We start from the raw sequence: 26592 nt of genomic DNA on the forward strand, positions 1-26592 counted from the left end.
GCATCTCAGAGGTGATTCATTTGCACAACAACATCCCCTCTCTTGTAATCCCTCCAAGGTCACTTTCCCTGTGCAAGATGTTCTTGGCCAAGGAGTGGTGACTTCTCCACTTCCTGCAGCTCTCTCAGTGTAGCCTGAAGGAGCCATCGAAGCTTCCAGAACACGCTGGGGGTGGCCCTCCAAGATTTCCTCCAGGGGCCTCCTGAGTCTGCACACTCCTGGACCGCCTGCTGCAGCTGCCGCTGCAGCTGGAGGGAGACCGCGGGGCTCTTGAGAGTTGAGGAGAACCAGCGTCTAAATATTTTGTCGCAGATGACCTGAGAGAAAGAAGGAGAGACTCAACCACGGTGGCAAGAGGCCCTTGACAGCTCCCAGGTTCTTGGCTGGCTTTGAGCTGACCTTGTAGAGATGACTCTGGGCGGGTTTTACCCCCTGGAAACGTTGAACCATTAATTAAGTTCTGGGAACACACCCTGCCTAAGAGAGAAGGCTACCTCCCTATGAAAAGGAAAAATCTATTTCCAGCCCCAGAATAGTAGGGGGAAAGTTCCAGGTGACTCTTCAATGGGGGTCATGGTGGTTGTAGTATTAAATGTCCCACACGGGCTCAGATGTTTGCATACTTAATCCCCAGGTGGTGGCCTTGTTCCAGTGGGTCACGGAACCTTTAGGGGGGTTGAGCTGTGTTGGAGAAAGTAGGTCACTGGGCCGTGGACCTGGAGGTCCTATAGCTGGGCCCCACCGGCTGCTGTCTTTCCCCACTTGCTGTTTGCCAGTGTGACCATGTAACACCGGCTTCCCATACCTGCCCCGCTGGACTCTGCCCTCCGGAACAGCAATCCCAGTGAAACTCTGTTCCTTTCATAAACTACTTCTGTTCAGGCATTTTGTCCCAGCTGGGAGAAAGTAACTGACACAGACAGGGACCCAACCAAAGACAACGTGAAACAGAGTCATGGGCAGCAGCCACCACATAAGGAATTGTCCCCACTGCAGGTAGGTCTCGGGGCGGCCACGTTTGCTTCATCTTCATGCCTAGGTGACACCTTCATGTTACCCACAAGACGACCACGTAATAATAACCATCAAACAGGGCTGTCCTGCGGGGTCCATAGCATGGCACTGAAAAGCATACAAACGTGGGTCGTGACCTCCATAGCCCTTGGAGCCCCATCAGAAGAAGTTACATTCCAGGGGGACATGCTGCAGGCGTAAGGCTCTGCTAAGAAGCTTCTGGAACTGGAGAGATGGCTCAGTGGTTAAAGGTGCTTGCTTCCAAAGCCCGCCAGTCTGGTGCCCAGGTAAAGGCAGATGCACAAAGTGGTACATGCATCTGGAATTCTTTGCAGCAGCAAGAGGCCCTGATGTGTCCATGCTCATTCTTATTCTGCCTCTCTTTCAAAAGAAAGGAAGGAAGGAAGGAAGGAAGAAAGGAAGGAAGGGAGGGAGGGAGGGAGAAAGAAAGACGGAGGGAGGGAGGGAAGGAAGGAAGGAAGCTTTGAACCGTTCTATTTTAGGAGCTGAAGTCAACAGGTGAGCCACTATCTCACAGTTCTTAATGCTAACAGGCCATGAAATTCGAATCTACTTCCTCGTCCATCAGTCAGTGTGTAGTGAGTGTTATGTGGTGTGTATGTGGGGGGGGGAGGGGGTGTTGCAGGAAAATTTAAGTTTGCAAAGAAACTGCACAAAAAAATCCCCAAAAAAGTAAGCTAAAATAAAAGCAAACTAAAATAAAAGCTATGTGTATTCCCATCATTCAGAAATAATTGATATTGATACTTTAGTATCTGCCTTGTCGATAATACACCATTTAATGAAAACAGGATCAGAGAGCCCATGCTGCTCGCCTGGCCTGTCTGAACACGGTGTCTGTCCAGCGTCTCCTTTTCTCTAAACGGCCTGTATTCATCAGTCAGCCACAGAGAGATCTGTTCCCATCCATCCAGGGAGAGCTTCTTGGAGGCAGACATTGCACCAGGAGGAATGTCTCAAGGAAGCAGGAAGCCCAGCAAAGGCTGAGGCTGGGTCCTCCACCCACTAAGATCCCACTAACCCACTTGTCCAGCCACCCCCGCGGATAGGCCACAAGCAGGGACAGAGAGCTCCCGAGACCCTGTCCTGCCCTTGCCGAAAACCGGGAGAAGGGCCGGCCGCATGTGGAGGGGCCGAGGCAGGCAGGGCCCAGGCGTCTCCTGTCCTGCCGGCGACCAGCCACTCACCTGCAGGTTGCTGTTAACGCGCTGCGCTCCACACTTGTTCACTCGCAAATCACACCTCGAAAAACAGTCAAAGAAGTTGCAGTCTTCATCTCCTGTGCAGTTTTGCTCGAGGATTTCCCTCATTTTAGGTTCAAAAAAGGCCATGTCCACATCGATAGCCACCACCTGCCATCAGGGACATAGCGTTCAGTGACCCTAGGACTGCTGACCACATGATATGACCCCAGGGCTGTCTCTGCCCGCCAAAGTGAGAAGCCCAGATGGGCGTGGTGGTGCACACCTTTAATACCAGCGCTCGGGAGGCAGAAGTAGGAGGATCGCCCAGAGTTGGAGGCCACCCTGAAACTACATAGTGAATTCCAGGTCAGTCCACCTTGGGGGAAAAATATTGCTAGAATGCTGAGTATTATATATACTATGAGCTGAAATTATGCTTTTAATATTTTGAGGTGAAGGAAGCAAGAAGTAGGTGATGGGGTGATGAGACAGGGTAAGGCTGTGGTGTTTTAGGTGCTATCTAATTTTTCTTTGGTTTTTCAAAGTAGGGTTTCACTTTGGTCCAGGCTGACCTGGAATTCACTATGTAGTCTCAGGGTGGCCTCGAACTCACGGTGATCCTCTTACCTCCGCCTCCCGAGTGCTGGGATTAAAGGCGTGCGCCACCACACCAGCTCACATCTAATATTTTTGAACAGGAATACGACACCTGATCACATCCAGAAGGCCAAGAACTGACTGAACAGAAATAATATAAGACTTGTAGCTGGGCGTGGTGGTGCACGCCTTTAATCCCAGCACTCAGGAGGCAGAAGTAGGAGGATCACCATGAGTTTGATGGCACTCTGAGACTACGTAGCAAATTCCAGGTCAGCCTGGGCTACAGCAGGACCCTCCTTAAAAAAAAAGAACAAGAAAAAAAAAGTGAGAAACCCAGTCTGTGCCCAGGGAAGTGGCTTGCTTTCTCTGCAGAGTTCACAACTGTCTTTCTTGACACAAGCAATTATCATAGGTTATGTTGCAAAGTTCTAGCTGCAAAAGAACTTTGGGTATCTCTCATTAAGGCCTTGGATTCAGGACTACAACCACACATAAAACTTTCATCTTTGGATACTTGCTCTTTAAAAATGAATTTTTCTTCTGTTGCTTTGTGACTGTCCCTAATATTTGTCCCTAATAATATTGAAAAACAAACTATCTGGGTTGGAGAGATGGCTTAGCAGTTAAGGCACTTGCCTGTGAAGCCTAAGGACTCATGTTCAATTCCCCAGTACCCATGTAAGCCAGATGTACAAGGTGGTGAATGTATATGGAGTTCATTTGCAGTGGCCAGAGGCCCTGGAACACCCATTCTCTTTCTATCTGTCTCTTTCTCTGTCTGTCTGTCTCTCTCTCTCTCAAATAAATAAATAAAATAAAAAACAATCAGAGAAGGTTCTGCTAAGAAGACTGATATGTAGGGCTGGAGAGATGGCAATGTGGGTAAAAGCACTTGTAAAAATGTAAAGACCCGAGTTCAGATCCCCAAAATCCATGCATATGCCAGGCTCAGTAACACATGCCTGTGTGGGGGGGAAATATATATATATATATGTACGTATGTATGTATGTATGTATTTGCAACTAGCCGAGCATCATTATATAAAGATATGTGCTCTAGGCACATTTAAAGAGATTGAGGTAGGGGGAAACTTTTAAAAACAGAAGCCAGAAGCAAAAAAGATAACATCAGAGACTGGAACACAGTGATCATCGCTCACAATGACTAATAGCGAGCATGGCATCAGTCCAGGGATGAATCAAATGCTACTGGACAGATGTCCTTGTAGAAATAGCTTATCAAAGGCCATGGTGGCTACTGTGTGAGCCTGTTGCTTCGATGAGTCCAGAGAACAGAATTCTCTTGCAATCCTGCTAAGCAGTCACCCTTCATACCTTCCCACTGCATTGAGGTTTTGTTGTCAGCAACTCCACATTTTTGTTTGTTTGTTTAATTTTCAAGGTAGGATCTCATACTGTAGCCCAGGCTGACCTAGATTTCACTCTGTAATCTCAGGCTGGTCTCGAACTCAGTGATCCTCCTACCTCAAACCTCCTTAGTGCTGGGATTAAAGGCGTGCACCACCACACCCAGCCAATTCCACTTAGATTATGACAATTTTCACATTCTTTTCACACCCTTGGGGTTGAATATTATAAAAGCTATGAGAGTTGTACAATCTATCCCCAGGAGAGTAAGCAACCAAAGCCAGCTTTGGCTGTGGAGAGTCACAGTAGAACTGGGTGGGCAGTACCTAGGTTCTTTGTTTCAGGCACGTTACTACCCAAGTCAGCTGTTTTCAGACAGGAGATAGCAGCAGAAATGAAGAGGTACATATACGAGTCCTAACCCAGTAGGATCAGCCACCGAGTGCCACTGACAGGGACTGGAGCCATAGCTCAGTGGAGAAAGAAGTTGCCACGTAGCCTGAGCTTGGATCCCCAGAACTCAGGTGAAAGCCAGAAACTGTGCCAGACTTCCTTGATCCAAGCATGCCTACAGTGAGATGAGAGCAGGAGGCAGGAGAGTTTCCAGAAGTTTACAGGCCACCAGTCTGGGAAAACAGAATATAAACAATGAGAACCAGAGACCCTGCCTCGAACTGAAGAGGAAGATGGCAGTGGACAAACATGCCATACTTGTCCTCTGACCTGCACGTGCAAGCTGTGGTATGTCCACATCCACACTCCCACACATGTGCACACACACACGCACACACAAATTTTAAAAATTAAGAAATAAATAATGAAGCCAGGCGTGGTGGCACACATCTTTAATCTCAGCACTCCAGAGGCAGAGGTGAGAAGATCACCATGAGTTCAAGGCCATCCTGAGACTACACAGTGAATTATTCCAAGTCATCCTGAGCTAAAGTGAGACTGTACCTTGGGGTGGGGCAGGGGAAAGCAAGAAATAATGAAAAGAAAAAGTTTCTTAGCCAGGCATGGTGCACACCTTTAACCCCAGCACTTAGGAGGCAGAAGTAGGAAGATCACCATGAGTTCAAGGCCACCCTGAGATGACAGAGTGAATTCCAGGTCAGCCTGGGCTAGAGTGAGACCCTATCTTGAAAAACCAAAAGAAAAAGAATTTATCAGAGTGAGAACTTGACTTGAAGATGTCCTGGAATTTTAGATTTGTCTTTCTGGCTTCAAACCAAATAAGCTTCAAAATCAGAAAAGAAAATAACTTGTAAATTATGCAGATTTTCCTTCACCACCTGGATGCAACAGGAAAAAAAAAAAAGGTGAACTCAAATCCGCAAGAATCTGGAGTCCGCCTGAGCCAAGCAGCTTGTAGCTTCAAGGCATGAAGAAGCCACCAAGCAATGTGACGTTTGACGAGTTGGTGCCTTCCCGCAAGCCCTCACAGGCCAGCCTTCCTTCCCCTCTGACGCACCTTTGTTCTCCTCCATTCTGTGTAGCACTGGGAAGCACAAGCACTGTTTTTTTTTTTTTTTTCTTGTTGTTTGTTTTCATTTTTCATTTAAGATTGCCGGAAGGCAATAAAGTTTCTTGGGAATTATTTAGTAAAAAAGAGCATGAGGTAAACATTTCAAAATATGTGCAGAGCCGGGCGTGGTAGCACACGCCTTTAATCCCAGTGCTCGGGAGGCAGAGGTGGGAGGATCACTGTGAGTTCGAGGCCACCCTGAGACTCCAGAGTGAATTCCAGGACAGCCTGAGCCAGAGTGAGACCCTATCTCGAAAAACAACAACAACAACAAAAAAAAAAAAAGTGCAAAAATGAATAGAGAACTCTCCCCTAGTTCAGAGGCCTTGGCTAACTATAAATTTAGGCATGGCAAACAATTTATTATTTTAATCAATCTTTCCTACCTTGTTATTGAAGGACTCAGGAACCAAACGGACGCCATGACAGGCTTCAGAGTCCTCAGTAGGCCTAAGTTTCTGTTTCCCAGCAAGATCTAAGTTTTTAATCTTCTGGTAAGGATAGGCTTAACAGTTACTGAAAACTGATCATGCCATACATTCCTGAAGTCATAAAGTTCAATTCCCCTAGCTCCAGCCCGCCGACCTTGCCATAAGGGTAGGCTTAACAGTTAAACCGGTTATGCCATACATTATGCCACACAGTCCTGAAGTCATGAGACATTCCTATAGTCATAGATCAGCTCAATTCCCCTAGCTCCAGCCCGCCAACTTTGCCCACCAACATCTTAAGCCAACCAGAAGAGTAGACTGTTTAAATCAACCAATCACGTACCAATCTCCTTCTATGCTCAAATCCCCATAAAAACCCTACCCTCCTGCTTCTCAGGGCTCTTCTGTGGATCCACTGCGTTGGTGAAGTCAAGGGACCGAGCTTAAGCCCGAATATTAAAAAATGCTCCTTGTCCTTGCGTACGTGTTTGGTTCTCCTTGGTGGTCACTGGGGGGGGCCGAGAACTGGGCGTAACAGTTATTAAGTCGAAATAAATTGATAATTTCATCATTTAGTCTGGCTAAGCCATTGAAAGTGAATGGGAGCTATGCTAGTGAACCTATTGTCTTTATGAATTATGATTAGGGGCTAGGAGAACCTTTTCTTCTTCCAGTAGTTTCTGGAAGTCTCTGCAGCCTCCCCAAGCTGATTGTTCCTCCTCTGTCCCATTTATGACACTTTTCTTCTCATCTCCCAGTGAGGGCCAGATTTTTTTTTTTAAATAATTTTTATTTATTTACTTATTTGAGAGTGACAGACACAGAGAGAAAGACAGATAGAGGGAGAGAGAGAGAATGGGTGCGCCAGGGCTTCCAGCCTCTGCAAACGAACTCCAGACACGTGCGCCCCCTTGTGCATCTGGCTAACGTGGGACCTGGGGAACCGAGCCTCGAACCAGGGTCCTTAGGCTTCACAGGCAAGCGCTTAACCGCTAAGCCATCTCTCCAGCCCCAGATTTATTTTTTAATTTGTACTGTGTGGCCTAGAATGAGTAGAGCCCCTGTCAGCACAACCCTGCACTCCCAAAATAAACACGGTCACAGAACAAACAGGAAAGCCGACATACTTGTCAATGTCCCGAAAATCATACAATTCTGACTGCATGAAATTACCTGTTCTTCATCTTCTCCAAAGTAGAAATTTCCAAGAGAATTATCTCATGGTCCACTGAATGAGATGCTTTCTGGTCCATCTTCCACCTTCTTCATGCGTGTGTGTGTGTGCGCGCGCGTGCACGCGGTGTGCATATTCATGTGTGTGCACATGTATGTGGATATGAAGACCAGAAGTTGGTATCAGGTGTTTTATTTAATCATTTTCCATTTTAGTTTTTTTTTTAATTCTTATTTATTTATTTGAGATAGAGAGAAAGATACAGAGAAAGAGAGAGAGAATGGGCATGCCAGGGCCTCCAACTGCTGCAAATGAACTCCAGACACATGTGCCCCCTTGTGCATCTGGCTTACGTGGGTCCTGGGGAATGAAACCTGGGTCCTTTGGCTTTGCAGACAAGTATCTTAATGGCTAAGCCATCTCTCCAGCCCATTTTAGTTTTTTTCTTTTTGAATTTAATTAAAATTTACAGTTAAAGGTTGAAAGCACCTCAGCAATTACACATCCAGATGCTTGGATTCTGGTCTTTTATGTCCTTATACTCTGACCATGTGGCCACTGCTGACCTCACTGTGCCCAAGAAAGCAAGGTGTGCCTTCAGTGATTTCCATGAACCTAGGATATTTGGACTAGAGTGACATTTTGAACTCTCTGTTTTTAAATGTATCAATTTCAATTAGAATTATATTGACAGTTTTAAGAGTTTTTCATTGAAAAAAATACTTCTTGGAACAAAATTCACTTAACTTTAATCCATTACTATAGAATACTTGGAAACCTTTACTTTCCATAGAAATATAGCCTTTTCTCTTTTTTTAACTTTAGTTTTTAAATTTTTATCTATTTATTTGCATGTGTGTGTGAGCATGCTCGCACATGCATGCTCAAGCCAGGGTTTCTTACCACTGCCCTGTGGGCTTTATACAGTTGTCTGGGGAATTGCACCAAGGCCAACAGGCTTTTTTTTTTTTTTTTCTCTTGGAGTATAGACCAATGGAATAGAATTGAGGACCCAGACTTTGGGTCAAGCAACTACAGCTACTTGATATTTGACAAAGGCCCTAACAATACAGGCTGGAAAAAAGATACCATCTTCAACAAATGGTGCTGGACAACCTGGATAACCATATGCAGGAACCTGAAACTTGATCCACACATCTCACCATGCAGAACACTCAAGTCCGAATGGATCAAAGATCTCAATATAAGACCAGAAACTCAGATACTACTGGAAGAAAATATAGGAAGAACTTTCCATGATAAAGGAATGGAAAAAGACTTCCTGAACAAAACCCCAGTAGCATAGGATCTTAAACAGCCACTCAACCAATGGGATCACATGAAGATGAAGAGCTTCTTCACAGACAAGCATACAATAAGCAAAGCCAATAGATTACCCACAAAATGGGAGAAAATATTTGCTGAATATCCAACTGACAGAGGCCTAATCTCTAGTTTTTTTTCTTTTAAACATTATATTCCATATATTTATTTCTTTGAGGGGGCCCAGAGAGAAAGAGGGAGAGAGAATATGGGCTACCAGGGCCTCCAGCTGCTGCAAATGAACTCCAGATGCATGTGCTCCCTTGTACGTTTGGCTTACGTGGGTCCTGGAGAACCAAAGCTGGGTCCTTTGGCTTTGCAGGCAAGCACCTTAACTGCTAAGCCATCTTTCCAGTCCTCCATTTTAGTTTTTGCGGCAGACTCTCCCTGAACCTGGAGCTCATCAACCCAACTCAATGATCTTGGCCAGCAGGCCTCTCTGCCTCCACAGCACTGGGATGGCAGTTGTCTACCAACACTTGGCTTTCTACATGAGTGCTGGGAATCCAAACTCAGGTCCTTAGGCTTGTGCAGACAGTTTACTGGCCCGAGGCACCCCCGGCTCCTTCCACCTTTGTTCTCTAGAGCAAGAGACATCTGCTGGAAAGAAGAGCTTGTTGGCCACAGTGGGTGGTAGCCTTCATTTTCTGGTTTCTTCAACCACTGGATGAATGCTGAAGGCCTGAGGTGGGAGAGTTGGAATCTTCCATTCTTTTTCTTTTTCAAATTATTTTTATTTTTATTTTTTTAATTTATGAGAGAGAGGGTAGAGAAAGAGAGAGAGAATGGGCATGCCAGGGCTTCCTGCCACTACAAACAAATTCCAGACACATGCACCACTTTGTGCATCTGCCTTTACACAGATACTGAGAAATGGTACCAGGGTGTCAGGGTTTGCAAGCAAGTGCCTTTAAGTACTGGGCCATCTTTCTAGCCCCAATCTTCCATTCTTTTTTGTTTGTTTGTTTGCTTGCTTTTTGGTGTTTTTTTGCTTTCCAAGGTAGGGTTTCACTCTAGCTCAGGCTGACCTGGAATTCACTATGTACTCTCAGGGTGGCCTCGAACTCACAGCAATCCTTCTACCTCTGCCTCCCAAGTGCTGGGATGAAAGGCGTGTGCCACCATGCCCAGCCCAATCTTCCATTCTTACAACACATCTCTACAGACTCTATCCCTGTTGGGCAACAAAGCAGCCCAAGTTCAAAGACAAGCGTATCCTTTGGGGTTCCTGAGTATGTAAGTTCTCAACTCTGAGCATGCGGCAGAACCATCTGAAGATGCCCTGTTGGTTTGCTTGCTTGTTTGTTGTTTTAAATCTTTTATTTATTTATTTAAAAGAGAGAGAGAGAAAGAGAGAGGGAGAGAGAGGGAGAATGGGGGTACCAGGGCTTCTAGCCACTGCAAACAAACTCCAGATGCATGTGCCACCTTGTGCACTGGGGAATCAAATCTGGGTCCTTTGGCTTCACAGGCAAGCACCTTAACCACTAAACCATCTCTCCAACCCCTGCTTGGTTGTTTTTGTTGTGGGGTCTCATTGTATAGCCCAGGCTGGTTTTGAACCTCTAAACCTCCTTCTTGAGTATTAACAAGCGTGTACACCATGCCTGGCTAGAAGGTATGGTTTTGAGCTCAGATTAAGTGGGTCTGAGGTACAGTATAAGAATTTGTGGGTATGGTGGTGCACGCCTTTAATCCCAGCACTTGGGAGGCAGAGGTAAGAGGATTGCTATGAGTTCAAGGCCACCCTGAGGCTACATAGTGAATTCAAGGTCAGCAGCCTGGAGTAAGGCAGACTCTACTTCAAACAAACAAACAAATGAAAAACTGCATTGCTAATAAGTTCTTCTGGTGGTATGGAAATTGCTAGTTTTCACTTAAAAGCTGAAAAATCTTAGGTAAAATAGCTGATTCCTTATACCTACAGTTTGCAAGAAGGACAAAGGCTAGTGAAGTGGGCTCTCCTGTCCTTGCCCTCCCCAATCCTGCCAACTGCAGCATGAAAGCCAGGGTAACACGTGGCCAGGGCCCAGAGCCAACCCATAAAATGCACTCTGGGGCAAAGGCGAAGGGCACATAGTCAGTGTTCCACTTAAAAAATTCCTTCTGGTACTGGAGAGATGGCTCAGAGGCTAAGGCGCTTGCCTGCGAAGCCTAACAACCAGGGTCCGATTCTCCAGTACCCACATGAACCCAGATGCATAAAGAGGTGCATGCACCTGGAGTTTGCTGGCAGTGGCTAGAGGCCCTGGCATACCAATTCTCTCTCTCTCTCTCTGTAAAAAAAAGAAAGAAAGAAAGAAAGAAAGAAAGAAAGAAAGAAAGAAAGAAAGAAAGATAGATTGATCCCTGGGCTAGAAAGATGACTTAGCCATTAAGGCGCTTGCCTGCAAAGCCAAAGGACACCAGTTTGATTCCTCAGGGCCCATGTAAGCCAGATGCACAAGGGGGCACATGCATCCGAAGTTCATTTGCAGAGGCTGGAGGCCCTGGTGCTCCAATTCTCTCTCTCATCATCTCTCTCCCTCTGCCTCTTTCTCTCTCTCAAATAAATAAATATCCGTGTGTGTGTGCACGCGTGTGTGTGTGTGCGCAAGCGCCTGTATGTGTTTGTGGGGACCAGAGGGTGCATGAGGAGACCAGATGACCACCTTGGGTGTCATTGCTCAGGCTTCGCATCCATCTCCTAAAGTCCGGGTCTTTCACCGGCCTGTTTAGACCGACTGGCCGCTGGGGATTCTTCCTGTCTTAGCCTCCCCAGCGCTGAGTTTACAAGCTTGGCGACTTTGCATGAGTACTGAGGACTGAACTCGGGTCCTCGTGTTTGTGAGGCAAGCACTTCACCTACTGAAACACTTCCCTCTAGAAGTCCATTCACAGATCGGAAATGAACGAACCACTCCCGAAGGACGAGGCTGGAAAACGTCGCCTGTTGCCAGCATTCTGGAGTTTGAATGCAGAAGGTCCAGGCTGGGCAGCTGTCCTAACAGCCCCTGAACAGTCTCTTCACCACCCTGTGCCGCCCAGGTCACAGACACTCCGCAGCCCAGGCTGACCGTGGGGCGTAACTTATGCATTAGTGCTAAGTAGCCACTGGGCTGTCCTGTTTCTGTGCTCTGGCAGCTCCTGCAGTGTACTCCTGGTTTTGAGACAGAAGATGCATCTATTTAAATCCCTTTGTCTAGGCACCCACAAGGAAGTGGTCCAGAAGACATGAGTGATCTGAGCGTATGGGCTGCCCAAAGTTGCGCTCAGTCCCCCCCCCAAAACCACGATCTCATTTCCTCCCACGCAGGCCAGAAGCTCTCTTCTCCCCACCATACACAACCCAGCGCCCGCTTCACTTACCGTGAAGTCCCTCCGGATGGCAAAGTTTTCAGGCTTGATGTCACAGAGGTGGAGGCGGTGGGAGAAGTCATTGTCAAAATGGCTCACCATGTCCAGGAAGCTGAGGGCGATGTGGCTGGTGGCCTTGGCCTGGCCAGCCCTGGGGGTGGCCTCGTCCAGGGGGAAAAGGGTTCTGTGGTGAGGGTTGCCCGCAGCCAGGTACTCCACCGCATAGAAGTGGCCACAGGAGCCCAGCACGGGCAGGATGTGTGGGCTCAGATCGGGCAGCAGGCTGAAGTACACATACTCCTCCTGCTGGACCAGCGTCCACGCACTGGCCAGCTGTCGCCTCCAGCCGGGGCCCTGCTGGGCTGGCCACAGGGGTCCCATGCTGCTGTTGGGCAGCTCCAGGCCTAGTATGTTCTTGACCTCCCCAGCCACCAACAGGAGCAGCTCGGCTTTGGGGACACCCTGAGAGCCTGGCCCCACTTCCTCCTCCAGCAGACCGAGGGGTGGGAAGCTGGAGAAAGCCTCCCTCTTGGACTTGAGGACCACAGGCCGGCCACGCCACCGGGCCTGCAGCACTTTCTTGCCTCGCTCGTAGTACAGACAGCACTGGTACAGCAGCTCCCCGGCCACGCACAGGTCCTCACACAGGGTCCCCGTGAGCCGCCCGTCACTGTAGTCCTGGCACTGGAAGGAAGAGAATGGTGGGTCACAGTGGGCTTAGGGGCCAGGCCTTCACTAGCCTGGGGCCAGGACAAAGCACACGGCTCAGTCTCATACACAGGATCTCATAATGGACTGTAGAGAGAAATCTCCCAGATATGAATTATGGAGGTCATTCAAATGGTGGGTTCAGGTAGCCATCTTTTCCTGGAGGGTCTCCAGAAAAATCCTCTACTGAAACTGTTTTTTTTAAATAATATTGCATCTGGACCTAACATGTGGACACTCTTCCTCATCACTGCCCCCTTCAACACACAGAACAATTACTACTTCCATTGCAATAGGTAACAGATGAAGCCTAGAGACGATTTAAAGTGTATGAAGGAGAGCTGGAGAGATGGCTCAGTGGTTAAGGCGCTCACCTGCAAAGCCTAACAACCTGGGTGTGATTCCCCAGTACCCACAAAAAGCTAGATGCACAAAGTGGTGCATGCATCTAGCGTTTGTTTGCCGTGGATAGAGGACCTTGTGTACCCATTCTCTCTGTCTGATTCTCTCTCTCTCTCTCTCTCTCTCTCTGTGTGTGTGTGTGTGTGTGTGTGTGTTTGCAACCAAATGAATTAATAATTTAGGGCTGGGGAGATGGCTTAGCGGTTAAATCGTTTGCCTGCAAAGCCAAAGGACCCAGGTTCCTTTCCCCAGGACCTATTAGCCAGATGCACAAAAGGGCGCATGCATCTTAAGTTCCTCTGCGGTGGCTGGAGGCCCTGGTGCGCCCATTCTCTCACTCTCTGCCTCTTTCTCTGTCAAATAAATAAATAAATATAAATGAAATATTTTTTTAATAGTTAAAAATAAAGCATATAGAAGGATGTGCACAGGTAATATAAAGATATGGAGCTATTTTTATGCAAGAGACTAGAGCACCTCTGGATGAGGCTTCCATGGGGTTCTAGAACCAGTCCTCACAGACATGGAAGAACAACTCTAATTTTGTGAGAGTGAGGAGAGAATCTCATGATGATTGTGTCACTTAATGGGGTTGAAGATCAGGTCTTCAAAGCCAGGCATATGGAGGCCAGAAGCTTGTCTCCTGTGATTCAGCAAGATGGGCCTAGGAAAACCTTAATCCTGAAAGTACTGGCCCAGGCCATGACTCTGGACTCTGGCTTTTTATCAGAGACTGGCCTAGGGAGCAGTTAATATTCCCATCCCAGAACACAAGGTCAGATGCCCCCAGGGCTGACCACAGCGCTGTCCCTTATAGCAGGCCCACGCCTTACACTTGCTATTTTCAGCTTGAAGTGTTGTGGCCTACATAGAGAGCAGTGTAGCATGCGCGGCTTTTACAGGAGGACCCCAGGGAGCTCAGAGAACAGGTCTCTGACAGACTGGAAAGAAGGCACCAGAAGACATGGCTTGGGATACATTCTGGAAGTGTGGGAACTATTAACAATCCCTGCGCCAGTGAGGGCCACCCTGGAAGGCTAAGGAGTTTCTCCTACTCTTTAGAGGACCTAAGGACAGAGCCATGGGAAGGTGTTGGTGGTTCTCCCCACACCACAATTCCTAAGAAAGACTACAGGGCCGGGCGTGGTGGCGCACGCCTTTAATCCCAGCACTGGGAGGCAGTGGTAGGGGGATCGCTGTGAATTTGAAGCCAGCCTGAGACTCCATAGTGAATTCCAAGACAGCCTGGGCTAGCGTGAGACCCTACCTTGAAAAACCAGAATAAAGAAATAAAGAAATTAATTAAGGGCTGGAAAGATGGCGTAGCGGTTAAGCGCTTGCCTGTGAAGCCTAAGGACCCCGGTTCGAGGCTCGGTTCCCCAGGTCCCACGTTAGCCAGATGCACAAGGGGGCGCACGCGTCTGGAGTTCGTTTGCAGAGGCTGGAAGCCCTGGCGCGCCCATTCTCTCTATCTGCCTCTCTCTCTCTCTCTCTCTCTCTCTGTCACTCTTAAATAAATAAATAAAAATGAACAAAAAAAGAAATTAATTAAAAAAAAAAAAAGACTGGTCTTACAATCCTACACTACAAGAGAGAGGAAAGAGAAAGAGAGAGGCATTAATAAAATGAAAGAGACAATTATAATTCTTTGGGTTTTGTAAGGTTTGTCTTTATTATGTATGTGTGGGTGTATTTATTTATTTTGGAGACACAGTCTCATGCCTAGGCTAGCCTAGAACTGGGATTACAGGTATGAACCACCGCACCCAGTATACCAGTGTATGTGATGCTGGGAACAGAACCTGGGGCTCTGTGCCCGCTCGCTATGCCCTCTCCCCACTGAGATGCCTCCCCAGCCCCTAATTCTGTTCTGACAGTTTTATTCTCTGTCAGGAAACCCAATGTCTAGATTTGTGATTCAAGGTTGAGCATATTTCCCAGGCTTATCCACCCCACCCCTGCAAATAACTCCCCCCCCCCCACACACACACATGAGCAAATATAGGCCTCTCTTCTCTCCTGGACTTCCATGGCATTAAACAAAAAGTCAAAAAATGAATAAAAAACAGAGTCACCTTAGTCCTTGGAAGGTCATAAACAAGAATAAAGTTACAATGCAGGTGTTTACTGTTGACTAAAGGATGGGATGACCCCTCCCTGTATCTCTGTTTCTAAATGTCTTTGCGATTACATAGCATAGAATGTTTCTTGCCACAGTTCCACCTATATGACCTATGTAACCTTGTAACTTCTTGAAACATCCCCTCCCCTTGTTTAACAGTATGCAACTTTGTGGTTTAACTCCTGATCCTGTTTTTACTGTAAGCATCGTGTGGTTATTTCCCTATAAAAGCTGACTCTCCAAACAGAAAAAAAAAAAAGAAAAAAAAAAAGAATAAAATTACAAAACATCTAGCTCAGGAGGTCGCTCAGTGGCTAACGGTGCTTTCTTGCAAAGCCTGCTGGACCAGATTCAATTTTCCAGACATTAAGACAAACATGTTGCTAGGCGTGGTGGCGCACGCCTTTAATCCCAGCACTTGGAAGGCAGAGGTAGAAGGATCACCATGAGTTCGAGGCCACCCTGAAACTACATAGAGAATTCCAGCAGCCTGGGCTAGAGTGAGATCCCTACCTCGAAAAAAAAAGAGAGAGAGAGAGAGAAAAGAAAAAAAAAAAGAAACATGAAAAGTGGCCACAAGTACCTGACATTTCCTCTGGTGTGTGCACACGCACACACATAGAGAAAATCAATATATTTTTAATTACAAAGCATTTGTCTCACCCTGCTTTGCTTACTGTAAAACACACAGATGCAGAGTACTTCAGATGCCATGCAGCGTGGCGCAGTGTGTCACTAGAGCAGTAGCCGGAAGCCTGGGCCCAACCCCAGCCACGCTAAGGCATTCCTCCCCGCTCTGCCTCCCTCGCACAGAAGACTGTACGGCCAAGAGAGAAGCTCACATGGAAGCTACAAAGTACGTACCAGGGCCACGCCTTCAAGATGAGCGCAGAGTAACTCTGAGACCGTTCACCACATACACTTCAAAAAGAGGCTGGCGTTTCATGTTAGTCTACCTCATTAACCCCAAGAAGATGAACTCTCTTGTGTCTAGACACATAAATAACTCCAAAATAAAATAATTTTCAAATAAAAGAAATCTCTGAGGGGGCTGGAGAGATGGCTCAGTGATTAAGGCGCTTGCCTGCAAAGCCTAAGGACTGCACATAAAGCCACACACACACTAGGTGACGCATGTGTCTGGAGTTTGTGTGCAGTGGCTAGAGGCCCAGGTTTGCCTATATTTTTTCTATCTCCCTCTTTCTCTCTTTCTCTCAAATAAATAAAGAAGATATTTTTTGAAATCACTGAAAGCCACAAATGTTCATGACTCATTTGACCACATGTGGTGTCAAACTAGGCACAAGAGATAAAAGCCTTTGTAGCAAAGTTGCATACCTTTGCCTGCAAATTAACAATCTGCTGGATGACTGTTTCTGCCCCATATGCTAAACACAACGTGCACATGCTGTATCATCTTTGTAATATACAAAAGGTCTGAATTCCAAAGCACACCTGACCCCCCAACGTGTGTGATTATGCACTTTTAGAGTTGCCTTATTTTTTAAATTTTATTTATTAGAGTCAGAGAGAGAGACAGACAGTGAGAGGGAGAATGGGCACGCCAGGGCTTCCAGCCCCTGCAACCAAACTCCAGACATGTGCGCCCCCTTGTGCATCTGGCTTATGTGGGTCCTGGGTAATTGAACCTGGGTCCTTTGGCTTTGCAGGCAAGCGCCTTAACTGCTAAGCCATCCCTCCAGGCCTAGTTACCTTAGACCAACTGCACAAATATCTAGCTATCAATAGAGAGATACCCCCATGCTTAAATGAAGTACCTGGGGACCTGGGGAGATGGTTCAGGGTTAATGGTGTTTGCTTGTAAACCTGCCATCCACAGTTCAATTCTCCAGCACCCATGTAATGCGGCGCACACTTCTGTGATGACAACACACCGTGGCAGAGCCAAGAGAAGCTGGAAGTTTGTGGTCTAAACGGGAACATACACAGCCGTAGAAACAATGGAGACTCTGTCTCAAAGAGCGGATGGAAGGCGAGAACAAATACCCCAAGGATGTCTGGGTCTCCCCATGTGCATACACAAATGTCACACACACATACATCACATACATCATACACACAGAAATATATCACACACATCATACACACATACATACATCACACACACATACACAATTAAAAAAAAAAAACAAAACTGTGGATTTTCAGACAGTAAATAAACAGCAGCCTGAAAGACTCAAGCCACCTTGTCTGAACTGACCCCATCCCTGGCTTCATGCTGAGCAGATGGGGGTCTCCTGCCAGTGATTGGCCTTTAAATCTCTGTTTCTCCTACGGGATGTGGGTCACACTTGCCAAATACAATGTCACAAGTCATAGCTCTCTGCAGACAGAAAGTCCTGGGTCTGAACCTCCAGCAAGCAAATGACACTGTGTGCCTGGAACTGGATTTTTTTTCTTTTAAACATTTATTTATTTATTTATTTGTTTATTTATTTGAGAAAGAGAGAAAGGGATAATGCAAATTGATGAGCCAGGGCCTCCAGCCACTGCAAATGAACTCCAGACACATGCACCACCTTGTGCATACATTTACATGGATCCTGGGGCATCAAACCTGGGTCCTTTGCCTTTGCAGGCAAGCACCTTGACCACTAAGTCATATCTCTAGCCCTGGAACTTGATTTTTAAAAAATTTTTTTTATTGACAACTTCCATAATTACAATGAACCATGATAATTCCCTCTCTCTCCCCTTCTCAACTCCACTCTCCATTATATCCCCTCCTCCCCTTCTCAGTCTCTCTTTTATTTTGACGTCATGATCTTTTCCTATTATGATGGTCTTGTGTAGGTAGTGTCAGGCACTGTGAGTCATGGATATCCAGGCCATTTTGTGTCTGGAAGAGTGCATTGTAAGGAGTCCTGTCCTGCCTTTGTCTCTTACATTCTTTCCACCACCTCTCTGGAACTGGATTTTTATCTTTAGAAAACTAAGTCTCATACAGAAGCTGCATGAACACACTTGGGTGAAATTGTTTTCGGTGCCTGTGAAGTTTTGTACACATGCTGTGGTTTTGGAATTTAACAGCATGTGGCTACAACTTTAACTCTGGTACTTCCTGCCAAGGTTTGGGGTTTATGAAATGAATGTGGAAAGGACAACACCCATTCTCCCTCTCTCTCTCTAGAAAATAAAGTAAAACAAAACAAAAGAAATATTAACAAAAAAAACAAGCTAAATTGTTTCCTTGGTTCAGGACCCGTGGTAGATGGCTATATTAGCTTTCAGAAGTGTTTCAAAATGGAGACCGAGGATGGTAGAGAGCAAAGGTAGAGAGGCCCAGCCACCCAAGGGTGGGCATGATTGGACTGTGCATAGTGCTGGCTTCAGGGACCAGCCGGTGTTTAAGCATCCTTTAAGCTGACCAATCACAGATTCTGCATGAGAGGCTTACTTTACCAGATGAAAAGTCAGGCTCCCACAGGGGCAGTGGATCTCCAGCTCTGTAATCCCCTCCTCACTTGAAGAGTCTGTTGTTTCTGCCTTTTTATTTTTTATTTTTTTTATTTTTATTTTTTTTTATGAGAGACAGAAAAAGAGAGAGAGAATTGGTGTGCCAGGGCCTCTAGCCACTGCAATCACACTACAGATGTGTGCGCCACTTGTGCATATGAGCAACCTTGTGCACTGTGTCACCTTGTGCATCTGGCTTACGTGGGATCTGGAGAGTCAAACATGGGTCCTTAGGCTTCCCAGGCAAGTGCCTTAACTGCAAAGCCACCTCTCTAGCCCTTATTTTTTATTTTTTAAACGAGAGAAAGAGAATTGGAGCACCAGGGCCTCCAGCCACTGCAATCAAACTCCAGATGCGCGCACCACCTAGTGCACATGTGCGACCTTGCGCTTGCATCACCTTGTGTGTCTGGCTTATGTGGGTGCTGGGGAACCCGACCTGGGTCCTTAGGCTTTACAGGCAAGTGCCTTCACCACTTTGCTTTATCTTTAAGTAAAGTAAAAGTACTTGTGTGCAGAGAAATGTCCTTGATCCTATAAGAGAGAATCATCTGGTCCTCCCCTGTTGCTTTTTCCTTTAAGGAGTTCCACTTGCCCTAGAAACCTGGCGAGGTGCGTGGATACCTGGTGTGAAGGTTCGGCCTCCTTTCCTGCTCTTACCCTCTGTCTAGAATCTCTAGACTAACATCTTTATAAGCTTCGCCTTGTGTGGTCTCTGGATTTTATTCATTGAACCCAGAGGTCACTGACTTATGGGAGTGTTGCGTGGCTGTGAGCTTTCAGCACCCTAACTCCTGTGTTATACAGCCCATTCAAGAGCTGAGAACAGCTGCACCATTCATAAAGACACCTCAGTTTCCCCTATCAATATGAAATCTGCCTGGATATAGGCCTCAGCTACTGTGTCCCCTTGGAGCCTTGACAGTTTCTGCAACCACAAAGAAAGATAAGACGTCCCTGTTAAAAATGAGTTACTGGGGGGCTGAAGAGATGGCTTAGCAGTTAAGTGTTTGTCTGTGAAGCCTAAGGATCCCAGTTTGAGGCTCGATTCCCCAGGACCCACATAAGCCAGATGCTCAAGGTGGCACATGCATCTGGAGTTTGTTTGCAGTGGCTGGAGGCCCTGATGCACCCATTCTCTGTCTGTCTCTCTCTCTCTCTCTCTCTCTGTCTCTCGTTCTCTCTCCTCTCTCTCTCTCTGTCTATTCTATCTCGGTCTGTCTGTGGCTCTCAAATAAATAAAAACAAATAAACAAAAAATGAGTTAGTGGGATGGAGAGATTAAGGACCCATGTTCAACTCTCCAGATCCCATATAAGCCAGATGCATAAAGGTGAGGCAAGCCCAAGGTCGTACACGCCCATTAGGTGGTGCAAGCATCTGGAGTTCCATTACAGTGGCTGAGGTCCTGGTGTGTCAATTCTCTCTCTCTCTCTCTAAAAAAATTTTTTTTAAATAAATTACCAACATAGGCAACAAGATTAAATCTCATAGCACTGAACTAGCCTCAAGGCAGTTAAGCCTTCTGACTATTATATTGCTGGAATTTTGTTGGGGGAGGGGAGTGTGGCTTGTGTGTGACGTATGCACATGTTGGTGCTAATGCACACACCCTATGTGTGCATATGTGGAAAACAGAGGAGGAGAACATCAGATGTCCTCTTCTATTGGATTTCCACATTGTTTCCTTCAGACAGACTCTCTCCCTGAGGCCAAAGCTGCTATTTTTAGTCAGCCTGGCTGACAAGTGAGCCCCAACAATTCTCTTGTCTCTCTCTCTCTCTGCCTCCTCAGTGCTGGGATTACAGATGTGTGTCACCACAACCAGCTTTTACATGGGTGCTGGGAACCTAACTCAGGTCCTCAAGCTTGCATAGCAACTATTTTATCCACTGAGCAATCCTCCCAGGCCCTCTGGGAATATATCTGAAGTATTTTAAAAGTTATTAAGGGGCTGGAGAGATGGCTTATCAGTTAAGGCACTTGCCTTCAAAGCCAAAGGACCCAGGTTCGATTCCCCAGGACCCATGTAAACCAGATGTACAAGGTAGCACATGTTTCTGGAGTTCATTTACAGTGACTGAAGGCCCTGGCACACCCATTCTCTCTCTCTCTCTCTCTCTCTCCCTCTCTCATAAATAAATAAAATAAAAATATTTTAAAAAATACTTTACTGGAAAGTTATTAAGCTATGAGATGGTTGAATATTCCCTAAGTAGCAGCTCAGGGTTTGCCATGTGGGCATCTCACCATCTCGGAGTCTTTACTCTCTTATGGCACAGGGGAACATCTTGGCCCCTCAACTATATGAAACAGGACCAAGTTAGTTTGCCTCCCTGGAGTCCAGTTTTGTCTTCTGCAAAATGCTTCAAAGAGTTTGTTGACGGGATTGATGAAGATGGGTAAAACTACTGGACATGGTGTCCAGCAGAGTTGACTTCAGCAGGTACCGGCACCGAGCATCTTGTCTCCAGCTCTGTGACATGCTCTGCCTGCAGAAGCCAGGTTCGTCAATGACCCAGTGTGGCCCAATACGATCCCCAGCCAGCTCCTGCCCACGTGGCTCCCTGAACAGGTAGGGTCCTAACAACTCCCAGCCAGGCCAGGAGAGGGTTCTCCTTTGCTTGATTACGGGATGTGCTGGGAGGAGAAGGGTTGTGATCTGAAATCTAAAGCTCAAGTCCCAAGGTTTAGATTCCAAACAGGGGACCACAAGAGGAGAACAAAAGGGGAAAAGGACAAGAGGAAACACGTGGTATGAAAGCAGAAAGGAGGCTAAAAGAGGGGAAGGGAAAGAGGGGAAGACAAACAAAAAAATGTTTAAAACTCCATAATCTGGGCTGGAGAGATGGCTTAGCAATTAATGCACTTGCCTATGAAGCCCAGGTTGATTCCCCAGGACCCACATAAGCCAGATGCACGTGATGACACATGCCTCTGGAGTCCGTTTGCGTGGCTAGAGGCCCTGGTGCACCCTTATTCATTCTTTGTTTCTTTCCTGCTTTCTATCTTTCTATCCATCCATCATCCATCTATCTATCTATCTATCTATCTATCTATCATCTATCTATCTATCTATCTATCTATCTATCTATCATCTCCCTCTCTCTCAAATAAATAAATAAATAACACCATAATCTCTAAGAGCCAAAGAGAGAGGGGGGGAGTGCTTATAACACTCTTTCAGCCATAAAGTGGCCATGGTACCATGGCATTCATGAGCTCACAGTGGTTGATGCTACTTGCACAAACCTGCATCATAGAAAAGGGAAAAAATGATGACATCAAATTAAAATAGGGACTAGTTGGAAAGAAGGATTCAGTGGATGTGGGGATAGGGAAGGAGGAAAAGGGAGAGTTTATAGGAGGGGTTTACGATCATGGAATATTGTATACATGTATGGAGGTGGTCAATACAAAGTTAAAAAAATTAAGATATCCTGGTTTCTCTGAGGCTGGTGTGGGGCAGCTGGGACCTTGCGTGTCTGCGGTATGGAGAACAAGGATACATCAAGAAGTGAGAGCAGACTGTCCACCAGGAGAAGGGTCACCTCCACCTCATCTGCCAGGGCCCAGAATTCATTCCAGGGGAAATGGTGACACAAATTATGCTCTCATGGCTAGCCTGAAAACCAGTTCTAGGGAAATGGCAACCAATACTGTGGTCACTCAAACCTCACTTAACAAAAAAACAAAAAGATCTAGAGTCCACAGAGAAAGCAAGACTAAATCAGATCTCTCTCTTGCCCACCAAGTTTCAGGGAAATGTGTTCATATGAGGGGCAGAAAGAGTGCAAGAGCCTGAGGGTGGACGGGAATACCCTGAGACACCATGTTTCCCCCAGCCCTGCGGACACTGACTGAGGCCTCTTGGTCCCCACAATCCCACAATGAATACCAGTAACCCCACCAAAGACCCTTAGCACAATTGGGGCGGGGGAGAGAGAAGCCTATGTGTGCAACTTCTTATAAAAAAACAGAAAGGGCTGGAGAGATGGCTTAGTGGTTAAGGCACTTGCCTGTGAAGCCTAAGAACCCATGCTCAACTCCCCAGATCCCATGTAAGCCAGGCACACAAGGTGAAGCATGCATAAGGTGGCACGTGTGCACAAGGTGAAACATGCATCTGAAGTTCGATACGGTGGCTGGAGGCCCTGGTGAGCCAATTCTAATTCTCTCTCACACACACTCATTTTTTTTTGGGGGGGGTGTGTTGAGGTAGGGTCTTACTCTAGCCCAGGCTGACCTGGAATTCACTCTGTATTCTCAGGGTGGCCTCAAACTCACAGCAATCCACCTACCTCTGCCTCCTGAGTGCTATCTCCCTCACTCTTGTTCGTCTTAGATTTGTCCCCTCCCCAAAATTAAATAAATTTAAAAAGTAAATAAATTTAAAAAATAAGTAAAACCCCCATAATGAAACATAATTCTTTGTGTGTTAATAAAAACTAAATAATTTTGGGCTGGAGAGATGGCTTAGTGGTTAAGGCGTTTGCCTGCAATGCCTGAGGACCCAGGTTCGACTCCTCAGTACTCACGTAAGCCAGATATACAAGATGGTGCATGAGTCTGGAGTTCGTGTGCAGTGGCTGGAGGCCCTGTCCATCCATCCGTCTGTTCTTTCTTTCTATCTCTCTCTCCTTCTGCTTCCCTTCCTCTTTCTCACTCTGTCTCTCAAATAAATAAATGAAAATTTTAAACAGATTTAAAATAATAAACTAATATTTTTTTAAGTCCTAGGGCTCAAAGGATTCAGAACAAGTCAAGCAGGCTTTTTCACATAGTCTTGTCTCTACAGGTGTTAGGGAGCCTTGGGGGACCCGCAGACCCCAGGCCTCACCCCCAAAAGCTCCTAAGCTCCGTCACCTGACTGCTGTATAGGACAAGTCAGTTCTCCCCGCGGTACAGCCATAGCACCTGCCATGGAGGGGGCTGGGAAGCCTGGCTGCCAGCGCGGGGAACTCCTCAGGACTCCGGGCTCTGCCAAAGAGAACCTCCCTTTGGCTCCAATTTTCTTCTGTGCTCAACACTCAGAGTGAAAGCTAATGAGAGTCTGGAGGCCAGTCAGAAAAATAACAACCAGTTTTATTATGTGTAGGATGAAAGCCAGGCAGAATGAAAGTGCAGAGGAGCCAGAACACAGAGGCGCAATTCAGCTCCAGACCTTGGAAGCCACTGTACTAACCTCTGCTTGACAGGCAGTTGACTGGGTTCGGATTTAAGTCTCTTCCCAGTTTAGGGTCCCAGGCAAAAGTTGAGCCAGGGCACTGGGAAGGCTTTGCATCAACAAGTTCAGGGGGCTGGAGCGGTGGCTCAGCGGCTAAAGGTGCTTGCTTGCAAAGCCCAATGGCCAGAGTTCAGTACCCTAGTACTCATATAGGCAGGTATACAAAGTCTGCAATGGCAACAGACCCTGGAGCTCATTCTCTTTCTCCACCCCCACTCTCTCATAAATAAATTAAAAAAAAAAAAACTAATTTAGAATGAAAGGAGTAGAAAGGGGGGTATGGAGAGTAAAGAGGAATGACAAACTCACACAAAGCTTTCACAATGCTCGCAACACAGCAGTTCACTTGCGACACCATCAGACAAACTTTGGGAAGACGGGTGTGGGCATCATCCTTTGGCAAGAGCTAAGAATCAATCTTTTGGCAAGAGTTAAGATTGAGAGCCATCAGCGACAGAAGCAATCTCTTCAGCTCCATGTCAGACTGGAAATGATTCCATGTGACTGCCATCGACGACATATTGGTAAAGCTTCTAACAGAATTGCTTTTAATTTACAACCTGGAATGCTGGGAAAGTTATGATTAGCCATTACTCAAATTACATCGAGTGATTTAATATCCATTAAGCCTTTCTCTGTTGGAGCAAAGGTAAATAAATGAAAAATGGGGTTTGTTTCATGATAATAGAAAAGATTACTATATTAAGTTTGTAAACAGGGTCTGCATATTAGCCAAACTAGTCAATTTTCTTTGACTTAGTCCGTTTCTCCAGAACAGAGGGAGGAAATCTTTGTAGATGAGAAGGATCTTTGGATGGTTACTGGGAAAATACATGAGCCACTGACAACTTGATGGAATGTGGATGCAGTAAGGGGTGGACTGAGAGCTAGGTCCCTGCCTCACAGGAGGGAGTCAGTATGTCAGGTGCACCATACTATCGGGGAACACGACTTCTTAGGGTTCTTTAATTTTTCCAATCTCATTTTATAGATCATTTGTCTGTTGGCATAATGTATGTGTGTTCATGGAGTCTTCACAAGAGTTCATCTTTTTTTTTGAGGCATTGACTGGTCTTACACTGGCCTGGAACTCTCACCTGCTGGCCAACAAGTTACCCAGAGATATGCCTGTCTCTATCTGTCCAGCACTGGGATTGCAATTGTGCACCGCCATGCGTGGATTCTGGGGATCAAACTCAGATCCTCATGCTATCTCCCCAGTCCTAAAATTACGTATTAAAAAGAAATAACAACTCAGCCAGGAGTGGTGGTTTACGCCTTTAGTACCAGCACTTACCAGGCAGAGGTAGGAGGATTGCAATGAGTTCGAGGCCACCTTGAGCCTGAGACTACGTAGTAGTGTATTCCAGGTCAGCCTGGGCTACAGCGAGACCCCATCTTAAAAAAAATTACACTGCCACTTTTGAAAATTTCATAATCTGAAAAAATAAATCCAACTTTTGTAAGTCTCTGGTGCCCTTGTATGCCTCTGCCCCATGGGCCACCATCAATGAGTTCTTGGATTTTTTTTTTTTAAGAAAAATATATTAACTTCCAAACCAAATGCTCAGCCAGGCACTATTTAGGACGTGAATAATCAGCGAAGAAATCGAATTGGAGTAGGCGCTGCTCTGTCCCCTTTCTACAGGTAGGAGATGCTCGACTGTCTTTTTGGTTTCCTAAGAAGCAGCCTGTGTTTCCTAACCAGCAAAGATGAGCATTATGTTTCAGGGCTCAAGCCCAGGGCACTCAGAAGTCTGCAAATGCCAAGTGTTTCTGTCTTTCCCCAGCTGCCTGGCGGGGTTTTTTTGGAGTCGGCCCTATGGCCCTCCCTCATTGGGAGACCACAGTGGAGGCCCGGGACAGAGTCTGCTGGACGAGCCAGTGCGCCGCAGTGTTCCCTGGCTCGCGCTCTGCCTTAGGTTCCCAAGACCCGCACTGCCCAGACTTGATTTTGAGGCACAGGAAGGTGGAGCCCTAGCTGCGATCTACCTGAGGTTGAGCCAGGCTGGGAGGGAGGGATGTCACTGGGCAGCCCAGGGCGGAATCACAGAAGGGTGAGGGGGTAGCTGAGAAGCAGAGGCGATGTCCCCCAAACTGGCCGTCTGGATTGAACGTGGGTAACCAGACCTGGAACAGACCCGCAGCAAACTTTATTCAGGAGCTCAAGCTCAGGGGGTGTCGCGCAGGAGGAGCAGTTTTGGGACAAAAGGCTGATTTTTAAGAAAAGGGGAGCAATGCCACCCCCCCCCACGTATCCCTAGAAGATTCCCAAACTGAGACCCCCCCCCCCACCAGGTCCTGTGCTTCCGCTTTCCACCCAATGTAGAGACTTGGGTCCTTGAGTGGGGTGGGCGCGACGATGCAGCAGCTGGGGAGGCGGCGGGGGAACCCGAACTCGCAGGGTCAGGGGCAGGTGTCCCGGGATTCCCCCACCCCGCAACACACACACCCCGACCGCACGACGGGCCAGTGCGGCGTCCGGACCTACCAGCGCGGCCAGGATGCGTCGGCTCTTGTCGTCCGAGCAGCGCTCGGAGAGGACGCTCGGGTGCGCGCGGAGCAGCAGCGCGGCCGCCAGCACCCAGCCCGCGGTCCACGCGGCGAAGGCCACCAGCGCGCCCCGCCGGCACCGCCCGCCCCGCGCCGCCCGGCCCCGCGCGCCCGGCGCCCGCGCCAT

The 26592-nt window shown here is 47.0% G+C and overlaps 1 protein-coding gene across 1 annotated transcript; it reads right to left on the bottom strand.

The window, feature by feature from the left end:
• Dipk1c (divergent protein kinase domain 1C) lies at window positions 1-26592 on the bottom strand. The gene is made up of 4 exons (XM_012947947.2): window positions 26404-26592; window positions 11989-12660; window positions 2223-2387; window positions 1-317 (listed from the first exon to the last, which is right to left on the bottom strand). Exons 1-4 carry the CDS (start codon window positions 26590-26592, stop codon window positions 60-62), a joined length of 1284 nt encoding a protein of 427 aa, XP_012803401.2. The 3' UTR covers window positions 1-59.

Source organism: Jaculus jaculus, chromosome 15 (assembly GCF_020740685.1).
Source record: "Jaculus jaculus isolate mJacJac1 chromosome 15, mJacJac1.mat.Y.cur, whole genome shotgun sequence".
In the NCBI taxonomy this organism is placed as follows: Eukaryota; Metazoa; Chordata; class Mammalia; order Rodentia; family Dipodidae; genus Jaculus; species Jaculus jaculus.

What these genes read in the sequence shown, in the direction of transcription:
- Dipk1c (XM_012947947.2), bottom strand. Translation starts at nt 26,592, where the DNA reads ATGGCGCGGGCGCCGGGCGCGCGGGGCCGGGCGGCGCGGGGCGGGCGG. An exon ending in CCATCCGGAGGGACTTCACG is followed by an intron (nt 2,388 to 11,988) that starts GTAAGTGAAGCG and finishes CCCTGATGGCAG; the next exon opens with GTGGTGGCTATCGATGTGGA. An exon ending in GCGTTAACAGCAACCTGCAG is followed by an intron (nt 318 to 2,222) that starts GTGAGTGGCTGG and finishes TCTTTCTCTCAG; the next exon opens with GTCATCTGCGACAAAATATT.